The sequence below is a fragment of the Sus scrofa genome, chromosome 6 (assembly GCF_054392235.1).
Source record: "Sus scrofa isolate SSC_HxYL_T2T_F1_AM1 chromosome 6, Sscrofa_HxYL_maternal_Yorkshire_Landrace_v2.0, whole genome shotgun sequence".
NCBI classification, from domain to species: Eukaryota; Metazoa; Chordata; class Mammalia; order Artiodactyla; family Suidae; genus Sus; species Sus scrofa.
In genome coordinates this window covers 175,079,032-175,099,102 of record NC_139388.1, presented here as the reverse complement: position 1 = coordinate 175,099,102, position 20,071 = coordinate 175,079,032, and the positions used below count along the sequence as shown (strand labels likewise).

The 20,071-nt window shown below is 42.4% G+C and overlaps 1 protein-coding gene across 6 annotated transcripts in view; it reads left to right on the top strand.

Annotated features, from left to right (window-relative positions):
• Positions 1–20,071, top strand: part of SMAP2 (small ArfGAP2) — a 48,700-nt gene that overhangs the window by 19,544 nt on the left and 9,085 nt on the right. For 4 of the 6 annotated variants that reach the window (XR_014804776.1, XR_014804775.1, XM_005665520.4 and 1 more), the window contains 5 exon segments: positions 11,122–11,255; positions 12,663–12,748; positions 13,699–13,777; positions 18,289–18,375; positions 19,417–19,498. Coding sequence is in view for 4 of the 6 variants with exons in the window: in XM_005665520.4 (XP_005665577.1) it covers positions 11,122–11,255; positions 12,663–12,748; positions 13,699–13,777; positions 18,289–18,375; positions 19,417–19,498 (468 nt within the window). In the remaining 2 variants the exon portion in view is untranslated. 6 annotated transcript variants of the gene reach the window in all.

Genomic DNA, 20,071 nt, shown 5'->3' with positions numbered 1-20,071 from the left:
AACCCAGGAAGAAGATGTTTTGACTGGCTCTTTTCCTCTCCTTAAAATACATCAGCTCTTTACTATGAAAACAATCATAGCATCACATACCAGAATCTCCCAGGGAAACCCCAGGAGGCTTGGGCCTTGTCTCAGGCTTTCATGCCGTGCACCAGTAGCACGACACAGCTGCTCCAACACTGGCCAGAAAGACATCGTTACATCTCTGTGGCAGTCAGAGGCCTCTGCTCAGAATCAGGGACTCACCTTGTCCAGGAGTCTCACAATCGGGCTCTTGTCTCCAAATCAGAAAAAGGCCTCTGAGTGTCTGTAAGTAGGAGTCACCCGCTCAGATTTCTCTGTGTGGCAGGAACATGGCAGCTGGCAGCTGTACACACAGTTTTAAGGGGAAGTGATTTTTCGTTGGTGTATAGAAGTGAGAAGAGGAGTAATAAGAGTTGATTCTCGAAAGGCTCAGATCATGGAAGAATTTAAGCCACACGTGAAAGTTTGGAATTTAGTTGTCAATGGAGATCTCATTACATATCTTCGAATGGGGCAGTGATGTCATCAGAACATAATGTGGCAGAATGTCCTTTTCAGAGCCAGAAAAATTCAAACCTGGGTTTTTCCCTTCTGAAGTAGTCCAGGAAGTAGAGCTGAGGAATAATAGTACAAGTTGGTTGGATTGGTAGTTCTTTTTTTTTTTTTTTTTTTTTTTTTGTCTTTTTGCCGTTTCTTGGGCTGCTCCCGTGGTATATGGAGGTTCCCAGGCTAGGGGTCAAATCGGAGCTGTAGCCACCGGCCTACGCCACAGCCACAGCAACGCGGATCCCGCGTCTGCAACCTACACCACAGCTCATGGCAACGCCAGATCCTTAACCCACTGAGCAAGGCCAGGGATCAAACCCGCAACCTCATGGTTCCTAGTTGGATTCGTTAACCACTGAGCCACTATGGGAACTCCTGGATTGGTAGTTCTTTATTAGCAGAACACCACCTAAGTATATATAAATCCAGCTGCTGGGATAGCCAGAAAGGAAGAGTTACAGCCTAACCCACAGTAAATCCTTACTGTCTGATAATACAGTAAGGAAAATGAGACTGATGCGGAGCTACATTTACCAAAAGTTAAATAGCTTCCTTTAGTCTTTTTGGAGTAGTTTAATAAATTTTAGAGATACTATTACTATCTTTTAGAAGAGGAAGATTTTAGAAATAATCTAATCTAGGAAGTTCCCTTTATGGCTCAGTGGTAATGAACCTGACTAGTATCCGTGAGGATGCAGGTTGGATTCCTGGTCTTGCTCAGTGGGTCAAGGATCCGGCATTGCTGTGAGCTGTGGTCTAGGTTGCAGACACAGCTTGGATCCCGCGTTGCTGTGGCTGTGGTGTAGGCCGGCAGCTGCAGGTCTAATTGACCCCTAGCCTGGGAACTTCCGTTTGCAGCAGATGTGGCCCTAAAAAGCAAAAATAAAATAAAACAAAATAGAAGGAAAGAAAGGAAGAAAGAATCTAATCTAGGTAAGGAAATTGACTGTCAGAGAAGTGAATTGATTTGTCTAAAGTCATACCGCTGATTAGTGGCATAGCTTAGGTAACCCATAACTTTAGTTCTGTGGCTAGCAGGAGCCAGGTAAATGATGTGAGGTATGTATAAGCACATTACTGGACTGGTTCAGAGAAAGTACTGCCTTTCCTAGGCTTTAGAGAGTGTGAAGAGCCAGTATATAGAGAAGCTGAGAAAGCTGCTACAGCCAGGTAGAGACATGTGCCTTGTTTTGGCCCTGGCCCCTTTAGCTGTTTTATTGTTTTAGACTTAATTCCTTTCTGTAGGTGCTTTTTCAGTTGTATTTAATTTTGTGGTACCAGAGCAGATCAAAGTCAAGGTAGATGCACTGTCTATGAGGGCCGCTAACCAGAGAAAGATGTCGTCTGTCCCCTTGCTCTCACTGGTCCCCAGTCCGCTTCCCTATTGATTTCCTAGTGTTACAGCTTTAATGTCTTTAGAGAAAGGCATTTAGAATTGACTGCTGAAGTTCCCTTGTGGCACAGAGGGTTAAGGATCTGGTGTTGTCACTGCAGTGGCTTGGGTTGCTGCTATGGCACACATTCAATCCCTGGCCCCAGGAACTTCCACGTGCTGTGGGCATGGCCAAAAGTAAATAATTTTTTTTGCTTTTTTGCCATTTCTTGGGCTGCTCCCGCAGCATATGGAAGTTCCCAGGCTAGGGGGTCAAATCGGATCTGTAGCCGCCGGCCTATACCACAGCAACTCAGGATCCGAACAGCATCTGCAACCTACACCACAGCTCACGGCAACGCCGGATCCTTAACCCACTGAGCAAGGCCAGGGATTGAACCCGCAACCTCATGGTTCCCAGTCGGATTCATTAACCATTGAGCCACGAGGGGAACTCCAAAAATAAATAAGTTTTGAAAATAAAATAAACTGCTAAAATAAGTTTAGATGTCGACCGACTAATTATTTCATCAGTGAGTGCTTAGCCCTGTTCTACTTCACTAAGCTCCTTTTTCTGGTTACCTAATAGGAAGATAGTGTTGCTTTGCTTCATCTCCGCTGATGTCATAGCAATCTGTTTGCTACATCTATCTGTTCAGTCATTGACCTCTTAGATTAAGTTGACTCAGCTGGCTTGTACTTTGGTTGCATGTGTGAATAAGCTGCTCTCTCCCGCTAGAATCTCCAGATCATTATCTTGCATTTTCTGTTACTGTATATAAGTATGGGAAGAGTATAGAAGTGGCACCAGGAGGTAAAAATGGTTAAGAAGGCAGATTAGAGGACTAAGTGTAAGCAAGGCATCTCCACGATTTAGTGCCATCCAGTGGTAGAATGACCTTCCTTTCGAAATGGTACATAACTGACTTAGTACCACAGCTCTTCTGAGAGGCACCAAGGGATCGCATTCAGCAGGATGTGAGACTCAGCGACTTCTAACAGTCCTTCATCTCCCATTTTCCCATTTTCGACTTCCTGGTGCAGTATTTCCCTTTATTCTCTAGTCAGTCTCAGAAATCTTTCAGTTTGCTTTGTTTCAAACATTTAAAAAGCTTAACTTCTGTTTTTTTTTTCAAGTGTATAAATGTGCACAGTGTCTCTTTGACAGAAGGAAACAGCAGTCTTGCAAGATGGACCGGATGGAAAGGGACTTCTCTTGCAGAGCATTCTGAGAGGAAAGGTTGATTGAGTAAGCTCTCATTTTGGTCTCATGGTTCCTTAAAATGTTTGTACTTACAGAAGTCGAGTTTATTGTTATTTTGGAATAGGGAACTAGATGAATTCTCTTTTGTGTAGTTGGAAATAGGCTGGTAAACATACCTCTGAGTAGCCCTACTTAATTCCTCCCAGATGGCACTGGTGTTTCTGTGTGTTGTTTGTAGTGAGTCAGGGGTTGAAGGGAGGTGATGGTGGAACTGAGTTAGTAGCAATAGAATTGTACTTAAAACAAACACCGCTTCTTCTTCACTTTGATTCCCAAATTTCATGTTGGAGTTAATGATAGGCCAAGTCCAAGAGAAATTTGCCTCTATTTTCAAAGCAGAGTGTGCCAGTTTAGGTTTGCCCTCATGTGTCTGTCACATTTAAGCCAGCTTTCAGTGCCGGTCATAGGCTCCATGAAGTGAATTTGATTTCAGATTTTTAGGTTCATCAAGACCTAACATCGTCATAGGTCATCTCACACTGCATTTTTCAGAACCATTGAATTTCAGTCAGGAGAGACCTAAGAATTTCCTACCAATCAGCTAATAGAACCGTAGGAGTCGAAGCTCCTGGTTTTCCCCACTCACTGCACAGGGATCATTTCTCTACCATCCCTCAAAGTTGATCATCCAGTCTCTGCTTGAGCGCTGGTACTTACTGCTATTCCACCATTGCTGGTTGTGCTGCGTTTGTTTTCACGCAGCCTTCGTTAGGAAATTCTTCTCCAGAGTGTGCTAAAATCAACTTCTACTCATTGGTGCCAGTTCTGTCTTTGGAGCCTCACCAGAATGACCTAATCCCAGTTCTGTATAATATCTTTATCTTTAGGGTGTTTGAAAACTTCTTCTCCCTTCATTTCGCAAAACAGGAAAAAAAATTGTATACTTTTATCTTGGTAATTCGTAACTTCTTTTAACAAATATTTATTTTGTATATACTGTTTGCAAGCATGGTGCTAAGTGTTCGGGATAAATGATGAAGGGATGTGGTCCTTGCCTTCTGGAGCTGTGAGTCTGTTTAGGGTAAGAGAGACTTGTAAACAACTGTAATAAGATATTAAGTATTGGAAGAGCAAAGCATGCAGTGAACTATTAGCATAAGGAAGGTCAAAGTTTATTTCACTGAGGGCCTCATGGATGGACGAGGTGACATTGGACTGGATTTTGAAGTTTGTCAAGCAGGGAATGGGGGAGAAAGCCATTCCTGGTAGGAAGAAGGTGTAGGCAAAGAGGTGTGAGTCAGGACACGTTTCAGAATGATGGCTTAACATCGCATGCAAAGCACAAGCTCTTAAAAGGCTTTATTGTCGTGCTAAGGAGTTTCAACTTATCCCACAGCCAGTAAGGAGCCATGGATGGCTGTGTTTTGTTTCTAAAATATCTGTACTGATTTTTCTCATTACAAAAGTAATACAAGTTAATTGCAAAAAAGTCAGAGTATATTAAAAAGATAGGAAAATAGGAGTTCCTGTCGTGGCTCAGTGGTTAGTGAATCTGACCAGGAACCATGAGGTTGCAGGTTTGATCCCTGGCCTCCCTCAGTGCGGGTGAGGCCCTAGAAAAGACAAAAAGATAAAAAAAAAAAAAAAAAAAGAAGGAAAATAAATATTTCACAATCCCACTACCCAGAAATAATAGCTTTTAATATTTTACATATATTCTTCTAGACAGTTTTTCTGTACATACATATATATTTATTCCCATTCTTAAACAAAAATGGTTCTGTGTATACTGTTTAAAATTGGATTTTATAAGTAATATAACATGGACATGTTTCTATATTAAATAAAGAGCTACAAAATCTTTTCCCTAATTGTGTAGTGATATCATAGTTCTAATTTTTGTTAGAACCTTATTATACTATGTTAATGAATATTTCTTTGTGTACCTGACCTGTTATTTCCCCCATGAATTCTTACAAGAGGTGGGGGAGGGGTTTCAAAGGATTTACTTATTTTTAATTAATTTTTAAACAGATTTCACCTCCCTGCTGTGTGTGAGGAACTGTGCTCTGGGAACGTGACAGCGAACATCACTGATCTGTGTCTGCTCTCGGGGCACTTATGGTGGAAAAGACACATTCAGCCGTCACACAAACAAATGTACGATAAAGTATAGTACAACTTAGAAAAGGTCGAGGGTAAATGCAAGTTTATAACCTTTAAAAAGTCCTTATTTTTAGAGATATGTATCAAAGTATACACATATGAAATGGTACCATATTTGGGATTTGCTTCAAAGTACTCCACAGTTGGGAGTTGAATGTGTGGGAGTACAGCTGAAATAAGACTGGCCAGAGGATGATCATTGCTGGACCTGCTGGTTAATTATACTTGGCTTCTGTGTGTTTGAAATTTTCTGTAATGAACGTAAAAACCAGAAGAAAAGATGGAAGAGGGACTAAAACCTGGTTTAGATGGGGGACCAAGGAAGGATTCCCTTGAGGAAGAAACTGTTCAGCTAAGACCTTCGTGATACATAGGAATTGACCAGGCTGCAAGGGGTGGATGGTGGCTGGGAAAGAGCTGCTGGGAGCAGCGTGTACAAAGGCCAAAAAAAAGCCCTACGTAAGGAACATGTTGGCGTTTTGAGGAAATGAAAGAAGGCTGGTATGATTGGCGCTGAGAGGCTGGGGAAGTAGCCCCAGGCCAGATCGCTAAGCCCTTGGAGACCGTGTTAAGGATTTTGTTCTTTCATCCAGCGGTGATAGAAGCAAGGCTTCCACAGGAAGGATTTTTAAGTGGCTGAGTGGCAAGATCCCGTTTGCTTCTTTAAGAGCTCAAGCTGGCTCTTTTGTGGAGAATGGTTTTGGTCTAAGTTTGAAGGATAAGGGAATATAAAAGTGGAGAGACATTATTTAGGTTATTACACAGTCTGAGAGATCTGGTGACTTTGGATTAGAGAATGAGCATTTCGGATGGAGAGAAGAGATACTGATTTGAGAGAGGTGTTTGGTCTTGGTGATGGGATAGATATGGTGGTTGAGGAGAGACGTATAAGGAAAGATGTATAAATTTTGGACTGATGCATTTGAATGGGTGGAGGTGTGATTGACTGAAATGGAGAAGAATGGAGGACGAGCAGTTTCTGTGGCAGGAGATTGAGAGCTAAATTTGGGATATGCCGTTCAGAAAATTTGCACCAGAGCCCGCGTTGTGGTGCAGTGGAAACGAATCTGACTAGTATCCATGAGGATGCGGGTTCGATCCCTGGCCTCACACAGTGGGTCGGTGATTGGGTGTTGCCATGAACTGTGGTGTAGGTCACAGACCCAGCTTGGATCCCGAGTTACTGTGGCTGTGGTGCAGGCCGGCAGCTGTAGCTCCGATTTGACCCCTAGCCTGGGAACCTCCATGTGCTGCAGGTGCGGCCGTAGAAAGCAAAAAAAGGAAAAAAAGAAAGAAAATTTGCACCAGTTTACATTTTCACTTTTTTTTTTTTTTTGTCTTTCTGCCTTTTCTAGGTCTGCTTCCCGCGGCATATAGAGGTTACCAGGCTAGGGGTTGAATCGGAGCTGCAGCCACCGGCCTCCGCCAGAGCCACAGCAACACAGGATCCGAGCCGTGTCTGTGACGCACACCACAGCTTACAGCAACCCACTGAGCAAGGCCAGGGATCAAACCCGCAACCTCATGGTTCCTAGTCGGATTCGTTAACCACTGCGCCATGATGGGAACTCCTACATTTTCGCTTTTATACTGGAGATGACATGAAAGATTTATATTTGGGGGCCTGACCTGTAGAGATTTGTGTTTTAGAGAGATTATTCTGATGGAGTCTGGAGACCAATTAGTTGTTAGCCTGTGAGCTCTCTGAATTAGGGAATCTTGAATGCTTATAGGTGAGCTATGAGGAGGCCTAGGTAGAAATGGATAGAGTCTAGGAAAGTTTCCAAGATAGATTCAACAGAGCGTGGATGGAAGACGGAAGAGAATTTCTCTCCTTTCCTTGTCCCTGCCTGTCAAAGAGCTTTTCAACAGCTCCATGATGCTGGCAAGTCTACCTGTGGGTATCCATTGATTTGTCAATTTGTTTTTCCCTCAACGTTTACTTTTTGGGACTCCAGGGGTTAGAGATCAATGGTTTGTAATTATAATAGTAGCTTCAGGCCATCCATGACGCTGGTTCTCTTCCCTGGGCTGACTTCTCGAGCCCAGAACCCTTCGACGCCTAGCAGCTCTGGTGGTAGGAGAAGTTTTATCAGCAAGGGAAATTGACAGCCAGGCATCAGTAGTTACTCAGTTTTGTAGAAGCTGTACAGTAGCTGAATGTAAACTGGATTCACATTTATATACTTTCCATTTTACAAACGGGGAAATAAGCCCTAGAGGACTTGTCAAAAGGCATGCAGCTGGTCCGTGTCAGCCCAGATTTCCCTGATGCCAGGCTGGTACTTAACTACAGCCGATTTCTTGACAGATTAGCCAAATCCATATACTTTCATTTTTACTGGTCCCTTATTGCAGGATGATCATTTGTTAATTTTAATACTGCTTAATGCTTCCTGAGCCTGCTCCTAGGCCCCTGTTGAATATATTCACTCAGCCATGACCTTGTTCTTCTGTTGTGCTAATCACTACCAGTGTGTGTCAATGCCTATCCTCTTTGCTTTCAAAATGGTTCAGAATATTGCCTCTCAAAGTCTCTGTCCACTTTCAACTCCAAAATGATAGCTGTTACATCTTCTCCGTGGTTGCCGTGACCAAGACGTATGGAACAATTGGATTAGCTCTGCACGGATCCCGTATTGAAGTAGGCTGGCGTTGGAGCAGCAACCCTGGGTACTGTGAATCCAGGCACGTCAGGATGTCAGCTTTCTGCCTTCCTTTGTGTGTGTAGTGGAGGCGTGTGGGGTGCAAGGGCAGGGTGGGCGTGTATAACAGAAAAGGGGAACAGGTGGGGGGGGCTAGGGCGTGCATTTTCAAGGAATATTTTGAGGGGGATCAAAGAAGCTGCTTCAAATTTCACGTTTGCTAGAAGACTTTGAAATTGGATCCAGGGTAAATTTCTTCTTACTGCTCTTCCGCCACTTGATTCTGGTTCTGACCTTTTAGGACTGGAACTCGTGTTCTTGTCTGACCAGCAGCATTCCGTGGTATTGCGTCGTGTCGGGATGCGTATCTATGCGTTAACATGCCTTGTCAGTGGAGGTGAATGGGAAATGCGTTCTGGAATCTCACTCTGTACCATGTTCTCATGTGTAGCTCTCTTTTATTGTTACCCTCCCTATTCTAAGCGCTGCGAGTATTACTCTACGAATTTTGAGGAAACGGAGGCTTAGGAAGTTTAAGTATTTCTCTGAAGGTCACACCGCTGGTTATTGATAAAGCTGACCATCAACCCTAAGTTTATTTGCTAGTTGCCAAGATTATGCTTTTAATAACAACACCATTTTCCCATAATTTCAGCCGTATGAGCAACTGTCTCTGTTGTCTTTTCCTTTTGTCCAATTTCAGAAACCTTTAAGGAACATGCAGTTATCGATTAATAAATCTAGTGGCTTAAAACTAAAAGAGACTGTGTCTGAGGTAGAACTATCGGTATTTCCCTGGGCAAAGGCCATGAGAGGGATAGAGGAGGCTTTCCTCAGACCTCATGAAAATGTTACTGCCTGTGTTTCTGAACTGAGGCCTTGTTAGTGGCTCCAGAACAGCAGGACTCAGTCTTATGTTCCTCCAAGGCAAAGGGGCTTTAAATACTCGAAATGGGACCTGGAGAAATTCCACAGTGACAGTAGCTTACACGTTTGGGAATCACCTTCTCCTGATTGAAGTGCCAAGAAGCAAACACCTAACATTTAATTAGTGTTTTTAGCTTCTGATTTTGAGCAAACAAATATAATTTTAACTATCTTATCACAAGTTCTGGAATCTAGAACAAAGGGCAAAATGGTAAAGAAACATGAAATTTTAACTTTTGGTTCCATTTTTCATCCTATGTAACTAATGTATTTTATCTGAGTCCCTTTATGAAAACTATGACCTGAAATAGACACACAGCATCCTCAGGAAGCATGTTCTGGAATTAGATGGTGTTGCGGGTATGCAGCTGTGGGAGTTATACGCCTACATCTGTTTAGATTGTTCGTTTTGTGTGTATGTAACTCCCGGCCACTGAAAGAAGCATGTGCGTCGTCTGCGTGTTCATTAGCCACATGGCAGATCTACTGTGCAAATCTGTCTGGGGATTTGAAGGGACTGAAGGTCTTTTTATTTATTTGTTTGTTTATTTATTTATTGTCTTTTTGCCATTTCCTGGGCTGCTCCCGTGGTTCCCAGGCTAGGGGGTCGAATCGGAGCCAAGGCCACCAGCCTACGCCAGAGCCACAGCAACTCGGATCCCGTGTCTGCAACCTACACCACAGCTCACGGCAACGCCAGATCCTTAACCCACTGAGCAAGGCCAGGGATCAAACCCGAAACCTCATGGTTCCTAGTGAGATTCGTTAACCACTGAGCCACGATGGGAACTCCCTGAGGGTCTTTTTAGAAGATAAATCTGAGCCTCTCAAGATTATGGTAATAAGAGGGTATTGGGATAAAATTTCAGGCAGAGAACACCACCTGGTGGTTGTAAGAAGGACTCGCGCCTTCTGTGTTTGCAGTTTTTGGCGTAATGTCTAAGTGATATCTTTGTCCAAATTTTGCATTCTTATTTATAGTAATTGTGGATTCAACTTTATAGGAATAATTTTCTGCCGTATTACCCTAGCATTCCTGCATTAAAACTGCTGTCAAACCTGCAGACCAACCAAATGATTGTCTCTAGCCAGCAGAACTGACATCTTGTGTCCTTTGTTCCTGTTTATCTCTGTAGAAAATCAATTAATATCTTTTCACCTCTTTATCACAACCTCTAACTTTGACATCCGGCTCATTTTATGTGATAAATTTCTGCCTAGTGGTTTGATGGAGAAGGAAGTATTAGTGATATTTTAGTAAGTTTTTGGCAGGTGTCATATAAAAGTAAGTCACTTTTATCCTGTATAAAAATTAGGAAGAGGAGTTTGAAAATTTTTCAGAGTGATTACTGGGGTGAGAAGAGCTGGCAGGGGATGGGAGATTATGTAACAGATTTTTATTAAAATATATATCTGAGATTTTTATTGCAGGAAGCATCTTTATTATTCAACAATCTTGAATCCAGATAGTTCTGGGTAAAATAGGAACATCAGCCCAAGGGGGAAGGATCCTGTTACGTTAAGCTGGATGCATATTTTATAGGCCTGGTGGGGTGGGGAGAATAAGCACGTTTTGAATTTCAGGCAAAGCCTTGACCTGGCATGGCATGTCTGTGTCTTTTTTCCTAGCAGGAAAACTGAATCCAGGCCTCACCACCATTGAAAAGCTCCTTGAGAGAGGGCTGTCCATGTGAGACACTAAGTAGAATGCAACATGACTGCGCACTGTGCACCTTGGATTTTTTTTTTAAAACATAAGTAATGGTATTACAATATATGCATTTCAACGCTCACATTATCAGACATTGGAAACAGCTGCTCCATACATGAATGCCCACATATTATATAATTCCATTGATATGAATGTCCAGAACTGGCAAATCTATAAAGACAGAAAGTTGTTGCCAGTGGTAGGGGGAGGTTGGTAGGAAATGGGGAGTGCCTGCTCATAGGTTTGAGATAGCTTTTCGGGGTGATGAAAATGCTCTGGAATTAGATGGTGTTGCGGGTGTACAGCTGTAGGAGTTATACACAAATCCTCTATACACTTAAAAACACTTTTAAAAAGGCTGATTCTTGGAGGAATGAATGAAACCAGTTAAAAAAAAAAAGTATTGCGGTAACAATTCTTTCACTTATGTTCTAGGAGAAACGTTACCTTATGGTCTAAATGCCTCCGTTTGGGTCTGGAATGTTGTCTTAACCTGTGCTTTTTTGCCCTGTTCCCACCTGCGCAGGGCCGCGATGGGCCTCCTGGAACATTGGCGTGTTCATCTGCATCCGCTGTGCTGGAATCCACAGGAACCTCGGGGTGCACATATCCAGGGTCAAGTCAGTTAACCTCGACCAGTGGACCCAAGAACAGATCCAGGTACTCACACAGCCCACGACCGAGTCGGCTGCTCCCGCGTTTCCGTGTGAAAGTAGGTCCAGAGGCTCACTCTGGGCACAGAGGTGAAGATAAAGGAAAGTTGAAAAGTTTAGAAGACCCTTGTCATTTGCAGATCTAACATTTGTAGTTTTAGATATTCACTTAAAAAAACCTCAAACCCCTCCAATGCGTAGACGTCTAATGATGTTCTGTTGCGAAAATGCACATATGAATCTTACTGGCTGTTAGGTTGACGGGCTGGGAGTGAGACACTTAAGTGAGTGAGTTCAGCCTGCTCCTCGATGTGCCTTCATTGTTCTCTATCCTCCTCCTGCCCTGGAACTTATTAAAGTAAATCAAAAACAATTTCTTTCCTCAAAGACAAAAAAATTAAAAAATAAAGTGAGGAGTTCCCGTCCTGGAGCAGCGGGAACGAATCCGACTAGGAACTATGAGGTTGTGGGTTCAATCCCTGGCCTTGCTCAGTAGGATAAGGATCCAGCATTGCCGTGAGCTGTGGTGTGGGTCGCAGAGGGGCACGGATCTGGCATTGCTATGGCTGTGGGGTAGGCTGGTGGCTACAGCTCCAATTAGACCCCTAGCCTTGGAACCTCCATATGCTGTAGGCACGGCCCTAAAAAGACAAAAGACCAAAAAAAAAAAAAAAAAAAAAAAAAAAATCTAGTTGTGGGGGGAGAAAAGACAGGCTCCAGAGAAAACCAGTTACTAAAATTGGGGCTGGAAATGAGGTGATTCTGAACAGAAAATGGCTTTAGAGGTTATTCTAGATTAGTTGTATAAATTCACTAAAGGCCTAAATGTTTAGTTATATTTTTCAGTTATACTTTATTGTATCTTATGAAGGAAAAATACATGCCATAGAGGTACTTGGGAATTTGAAGCATCGTTGTTTTTCGTTGTTTTTTTTTTTTAATCTTGGGGCGAATCCCTCACAAGTGTTAAGGAGTCTGTATTTCAGAAGTTGGATGGCAAACACATTTATTGGCAATAGAGCATAATAGGTTCATTACTACTCTAAACTCAGAACCGTAGTGATACCAGATTACCACCTGCCTGACTGGACACTGATGGTTGCCTGCCAAGTAGACATTTTGATTGGCAGCTGTATGCCTTGGACTTTCAAAGCGGATCTTGAATTATCGAATTAAGTGTATCCTGTCTGACAAATCTTTCAGTAAAAGGAAAGGAGGTGGCAGGAAAGACAGCTGTGGGGGCCAGTGGTTGGGAGTAGAGAGAACCACGGATTAGAAATCGTAACACACAGGTTCAAATCCCGGTTCTGCCACTCTCTAGGTTGGCTCTTCAGTTGTAAAAGTGTGCGTTTGGGTGAGAAGCTTTTCAAATCTTTCCTGACATTCCCTTTTTTGCACATCTGTCTGATCGCAGTGCATGCAAGAGATGGGGAATGGAAAGGCAAACCGCCTTTATGAAGCCTACCTGCCTGAAACCTTTCGGCGACCTCAAATAGACCCGTATCTTTTCTGGAGCAACTTAGATGGCTGAGTGGTTTTTTGGTGTTTGGGGAGAGTCACAGAGGTTCAAGATCCATGATCCAACTGGGCCATCTTTATGTGTGTTTCCTCTTTCCTGAAACCAAGACACGCGGAAAGCACATGTGTACTTTCTAATGCTGGAAGAGTGTCTCTCTCGGGAATTAAGACTGCAGTGGTTTACTGTGAATTCTTCCGTAAGGTGACATCTCCAATAGTTTTTTGTATCTCTGAAACTATTGTTTGATAAAAAGAATAGTTTATTATGCTGTGTTGAATCAGCAAAAGTGCCATTCATTTTTAATGCCTTTTTATATGTCCTGGCTGAAAGAAGTAACTGTGGTTGACCAGTTAATAACTTTCTTCCCTGATGCCCTCAAAAGGGGATAGCACCCAACTCATAAAATCAAACCCTCTGAAGGCAGTGCGTCTCAAAATGCACTTTGCAGACCATCTTCTTAGAGTTTGCTTTTTGGAGGGTGCAAGTGGAATGTGTTAAATGCAGATTTGGGGCCCGGCAGAAGACGCACAGATGAGAATCTGGCAGTAGGGCAAAGAAGTTATAATTTTAAGGGGCACTCAGGTGTCTTTGCTTAAGACCTGTTGACCTAAGGGCTTTAAAATAGATAATTGAATGCTTTACCTGTATTCTAGAACAGCCACAGGTTCCACTGATGTCAAAAGGAAGACCAATCCCATTTTCTGTTATCATTACTCCGAAGGAAAATCCTAGGAAGTTTTGAATTCCTGCAGTAACAATGAAGGGGGCATTTTAAGGTTTTGATCGGGGAACCGTAGGAGAAGAAGAGCCCGGGAGCCCGTGGGGAAGAGGGGGGAGGGAGGAGGACAGTGTCCATGGGATACAAATTGACCTTTTGTAGTCGCGCTGGGAGAGAGATTTGTTTGATTTATCCTTAACCAGCTTTTTGCAGCGCTGTCGAGGGATTTATTCGAGATAAATATGAAAAGAAGAAATACATGGACCGAAGTCTGGACATCAATGCCCTTAGGGTTGGTTATAAATCATTCAAGTTTTGTACTTAATAAGTAATTTGCTTATTAATCAGGCCAGCAGAGAATTTGAACCATCACCAAAATACTCTAAAACCATCACACACAAAAGAAGAAAAAGCCAGTTATTGAAACAGTACCATGAGGTATCACGGAGCAAACTTTTGCCTCAGGGATGGACAGGGCAAACCGTCAGTGAATTCTTAACCTTGATCTGGATTTAGATGTTAGTGATTTCCATTTCCAAACTATTCTTCAGATGGACACGTTAGGCATACGAGATCGAATAGAATAATATGTACATGTATATATGTGCGTATACTGACGTGCATGTGTATTTTATGTATTATGTGTGTGCATACATTTTTTTTCTATAAATGAAGTCAACAAAATTAGATGTAGTTAAGTCCCCAGTTTCCTTCAGTTTGGCAGCAGATTTACAGTGTGTCCATAGACCGGTTGTCAGTGGGACCCTTGTTCCTGAGGAGGGTTTTCGGAGGCTGCCCGTTGCCACGTATACTTTCCATCCTAGGCATATGCGGTTAGAATCTGAACTATACCGTATGATAGCTAGCACAAACAAGTATAACACACAAGAGGAAATACGGCATGGTTGCTAGAAGAAGAAGATATGCCTGTCTAATGACAACTAAAGGAAAACCAGTAAATGTGACTATTCAGACGTTTAAAAAGCCTTTGACAAGATTCTATAGTAAAGTTGCTTTGAAATAACTAATATTTCTCTAGCCATGGAAGCGTGGAGAATATGGAATTCGCCGGTTCTAGTACAGAATCAGTCTATCCATCTGTCTGTCTGTCTGTCTGTCTATGATCTATCTGCTACTTATTTGAATGGAAGATGTGATAGCCAGGGAAATCATTAAGTGTACCTGGGTCTCCAGGCCCTTCCAGGTAATTTAAAGTCAAGCTTAATGGAATCAGCTCTAGACTTATCTTTTGAGCTTGTGTGAAAAGAAACACTAACTAGAAGGTGAATTTCCATGTTGGCAAAGAAGTGCAAGGTAATCCGTGTATTTAGATAAAGTTAATTCCTTCTTAACTTAGTGGGAAGGACTCTTTTACCCAGAGTCATCCAGAAAAGGGACCTGGAAGTTATCTTAACTGTTCCAAAAAAGAATTAACCAAGTGTACAGCCATAGCTTGGATAGTATCATCAAAAAGGATTTGGAACCAAAGCACAAACATTTCTTTTTATTTATAGAAAACTATGGTCTGTCTGCTTAGCTCTGATCATTGTACCAAGTCATATGAAATCAGATGAGGTCAGAAAAGGGTATGTGAGGTAATCCAGAAATGGAAGAGGGAAGAGTTGCTGTGTGGAGATAGTGCTCCTTCGTAATTATGTTGCTGGTGTACTGTACCCAGGAAAACAGCCTGTTTTACTCACTGAATGTTTTCACTTAGGAAGGAAATATTTCCTATGTGCCAAAGAGCTTTTTCAAAAATTTTTATTTGATGTACTTAGATTTTTTAAAAATATTCTTATGAAGGTTTAATGCCAAGAATTAATATTTGCTAAGTGAAGACATCTAATATCAAGTCAAAAGGAAACTATGTTAATTAATGAATTTTTTATTTTTATTTTTTTATTTTATGATTTTTATTTTTTCCATTAGATTTGTTTACAGTGTTCTGTCAATTTCTACTGTACAGCAAAGTGACCCAGTCACGTGTGTGTGTATATATGTAATATATGTGTAATATACATATATATACACACACACACATATTCTTTTTCTCATATTATCTTCCATGTTTTTAAATGAATGGGCAAAACATTTTAACTTCAAGAAATAGTGTTCTGGGGGTTCCCCTTGTGGCTCAGTGGTAATGAACCCAACTAGTATCTGTGAGGACTCGGGTTTGATCCCTGGCCTCACTCAGTGGGTTGAGGATCCACCATTGTCATAAGCTGTGGCGTTGGTCGCCGACACTGCTTAGATATGGTCTTGGCTGTGGCTGTGGCGTAGGCCTCAGCTGCAGCTCTGGTTTGACCCCTGGCCTGAGAGCCTCCATGTGCCACAGGAGTGGCCGAAGATTAGAAGAAAGAAAAAGAGAAAGAGATCGTGTTCTGCACAGGTGACACTCCGCTGACACTACGGCGGGCATTCTCTCTATCTCCCATGAGCACTTGCTTTTTCTTTCTTTCTTTTTTTTTTTTCTTTTTGTCCTTTTAGGGCCGCACCTGCAGCATATGGAAGTTCCCAGGCTAGGGGTCCAACTGAAGCTACAGCTGCCAGCCTACCCCACAGCCACAGCAACACAAGGTCCAAGGTGCGTCTGTGACCTGTACTACAGCTCACAGCAACGCCGGATCCTTAACCCACTGAGCAAGGCCAGGGATTGAACCTGCGTCCTCATGGATACCAGTTGGGTTTGTTACCACTGAGCCACGACAAGAACGCCTCCCTCATGTGCTTTCAAGGAGGCTAGAAAATGTGTTCAATGACCTTTACTTCTTATCCAGTGTGTTTACAATCTTAATTACCAGCAATAGATAAAAGAAAAATGAAATTTAAAAAAAGTGTTGTGTATTAAAGCATTATACTATGTATGAAACAGACAGCGCTGCACATGTTCTTTGTGATTATAATATCACTTTACAGAGAATATGAAAAATAAAGTGGAAAATCCATTCCTACTCTTTTCTTTACTAATGGTTATCATCTTGGAGTCCCCCGTTCCCCCCCACCACCTTTTTTTTTTCTATGTCATTACTTTTGGAAGACGTAATTATAACACATTGATAGAGAATGTCCCTGCTTTCACTTGACTTAACACATCATGTTGTGGGGTTTCTTTTTTTAGTTAATGTTACTTACTGTTTTCACAACTTGCAATTGTGTATCTAGATCACAGTTTATTTTACTGTTCTCCCCTGTGGCATAAAGGTTAAGTTTTCTTCAGCATAAGTAATTCTGGGATGAAATTACTGGTGTATATAACATTTTTCCATGTTTTAGATTATTAAGAAATATTACAAAATATGCTATTATCTAGGTCAAAAGATCTTAGTATTTTTCTCTTCATACTTTTGCTAATATACTTTCTAGAAGTTGTACTATTTTAAAATGTTTTCTCAGCATTGGGTAAGAGTGGTAGTTTTACAATTAAGATTCCCCCCCCCCCAATAAAAAGCATTTATTTATTTATTGTATTTTTTGGGCTGTACCCGTAGCATATGGAGGTTCCCCAGCCCAGGGGTCGAATTGGAGCTACAGCTGCTGGCCTACACCACAGCCACAGCAATTCGGGATCCAAGCTGCATCTGCGATCTACACCACAGCTCCTGGCAACACCGGATCCTTAACCCACTGAGCAAGGCCAGCAGTCAAACTCGCATCCTCGCGGATACTAGTTGGGTTCCTTACCACGGAGCCATGATGGGAACTCCCTAATATTCTATTTTTTATGTGCTTTTTAGTTTTATACAGGTGATACATTCAGAACACTGTAAAAGGGATACTTTAATCCTTTAGCTCGTTTTTGCCTTAATTTCTTGGTTTTTGTTTTCTACTCTTTAAGCTTAAAATTATGGTTTATTTTGTTTTTTTAATAATGATTTTTATTTTTTCCATTATAGCTGGTTTACAATGTTCTGTCAATTTTCTTTCCTCTTTTTTTTTTTTTTTTTTTTTTTTTTTTGGTCTTTTGTCTTTTGTCTTTTTAGGGCTGCACCTGTGGTATATGGAGGTTCCCAGGCTAGGGGTCTCATCAGAGCAGTTGTCCGGCCTACACCACAGCTACAGCAATGCCAGATCCGAGCCATGTCTGCAGCCTACACCACAGCTCATGGCGACACCGGATCCTCAACCCACTGAGCGAGGCCAGGGATTGAACCCTCAACCTTCTGGTTCCCAATCAGATTCGTTTCTGCCATGCCACGATGGGAACTCCTTTCTTTCTTTGTTTTTCAGCTTTCTACTGTACAGCAAGGTGACCCAGTGACACATACATGTATACATTTTTTTTCTCACATTATCATGCTCCATCAGAAGTGACTAGATATAGTTCCCAGTGCTATAGAAATTATGTTTTATTTTCTGATGTTTAAAAAGGGAGATGAAGAGTGAGAACTTTTGATTGAAATTGCAGTCACAAAGGGCGTATGTCAAGTAAGATGCACACGAACCAATTCACTACTGTACCAAGGGGGGGGACCCCTCAAAGCATGAGCGAGTTAAACTTGGGTTGAAAAGGGGCAGCGAGCCAGTGAAACGTGTTAACCTCTGTGGTTAAACTAGTTGCATACTTTAAAGAGTCCTAAGTGGGTTAGACAGAATGCCTAAGCTGTTTGAAAAGTGCCTCTCACAGCTTTGGGGCTAGTGTGGGAGAGCCCACCACTCACGCCCAAGCCCCCTAGTTTGTCAGACTCCTGCATCAGACTCAGTCGGGATTTGGTGTCCTTTCAGACATTTGGAATTACAGTTCGCTGAATTGTTTGTCACCATGAGGCCTGTTCTTTTTCTTGTTTTGTGAAATCATCATAGAAAGAAAAAGATGACAAGTGGAAAAGAGGGAGCGAACCAGCTCCGGAGAAAAAAATGGAACCTGTTGTTTTTGAGAAAGTGAAAATGGTAAGTGGGGAAGTGTATGCCTTGTACAGATGGCCTCAGGTGTGTTTACACGGGTGAGGGTGGGGCAGGGCAGGGCGGCTGAGGGCATATTGACCATGGCCCTGGGGCTCAAGGGGTCCACATTTAGGTCGGATCACCCACTGCCATTTCTGCTTCTTTCTCATTGCCTCGTTGCTGCCTCCTCTGCTCTGTAACACTTCTTTCTGGGGCCAGATGGGAGCCCAGGAATTGCATCCATCCCATCTGAGCAAGAGGCACGTTTCATGCCAGAATGCCAAGGCCATGTGGCACCTTCTGAGCCCGTGCTGTGTTAGTCTTTCCCTCCTAAAAGCCTTCTGTACCTCATTTTCCTGTTGCAGTTAAGAACAGCCCAGAAACCAGGCCATGCTCATTCATTTTAAACAATCCCTTCTTATATTCTCATTCTGTAATATTGAAGCAGGCACCTTTCTTTCTCCACAGGACATACTGTGGCTGTGGTTGTAGATACTCTAATGTAGGAGTTTGGAATCTTGGGAAAGAGGACTTTTTACTCTTTGCTTAAGAAAGAGTCTTTATCATCATTCTGAGTCGCACTGTCTGCAGGACACAGTCATTAGTGATACTGGCAGAGCGAACTAGGTAACCTTTAAACTGAGCCCTCTTTCCATGTCGAAGGTTTTCTAATCGCTGGAGGATGTGCTGGCTTTCAGCTCTTGTCCCACCAGGCACCTCCCTTTATTCTTCACTTTTCCTGGGACGGAAAACTGCTCTTCTTGGGTACCCAGATCTGTGGTTGTCTTGGTTTCAGAAAGATCTGTCTTTTCAGAAAGCCAGACAAGCACAGATGACAGCTTTGTTTGTCACTTTAGCTTTGATTTATGCACTGCCTCTCCTGACTTGATGCTTCCACACAACACTTCCTGAGCTGTGTTTCTTCGGCGACTCCTTGAATAATAGCAGCCATGCCACAAAAAAATCCCTGTGACTTGACAGTGGAGAAGGGAATGGAAGGTTCAGAAATGCTTGCTTACTTCTTTCTCTAACATATTTTCACCTTAGCCGCAGAAAAAAGAAGATCCACAGCTACCTCGGAAAAGCTCCCCGAAATCCACAGCACCGGTCATGGATTTGTTGGGCCTTGGTAAGAGTTAGACTTTTCCAATCCTATAATCTTATAGATTTTTTTTTTTGGCCACACCCATGGCATGTGGAAGCTCCCAGGCCCCGGATCAAACAAACCTGTGTCATAGCATCAACCTGAGCCACTGCAGTGATAATGCCAGATCCTTAACCCACTGCACCACAAGGGAACTCCTAATTTTACAGATTTTGATGAGTTCTCTGTGACCCTATCTGGGAAGATAGGTAGAGATATGGTGTCTTCTTCAGTTGCTGTCTTTGTCACTGAGATTGTTTTTCCTGTTGTTTTACCTCTGAGCAGTCCGAAGAAGTGGTGACATTTTTCAGGGAGGCAGTACAGTCATAGAGTAATAGTTAAGTGCAGTGATGGTTAAGCATGGCCTTTGGAGCCAGGGTTGCAGCTCTGCCACTTACATCTATATGACTTTGGGCAACTTTCTTAACCTCTAAACATTACTTTCCTAACCTATGCAGCGAGGGTAGTAAGAGTCTACTTCAAAGACGTCCTTAGAAGGATTAAATGAGATAATGCCTTGAAAGTTCTTAACTCCTTGCCCAGCACATACTAAGCATT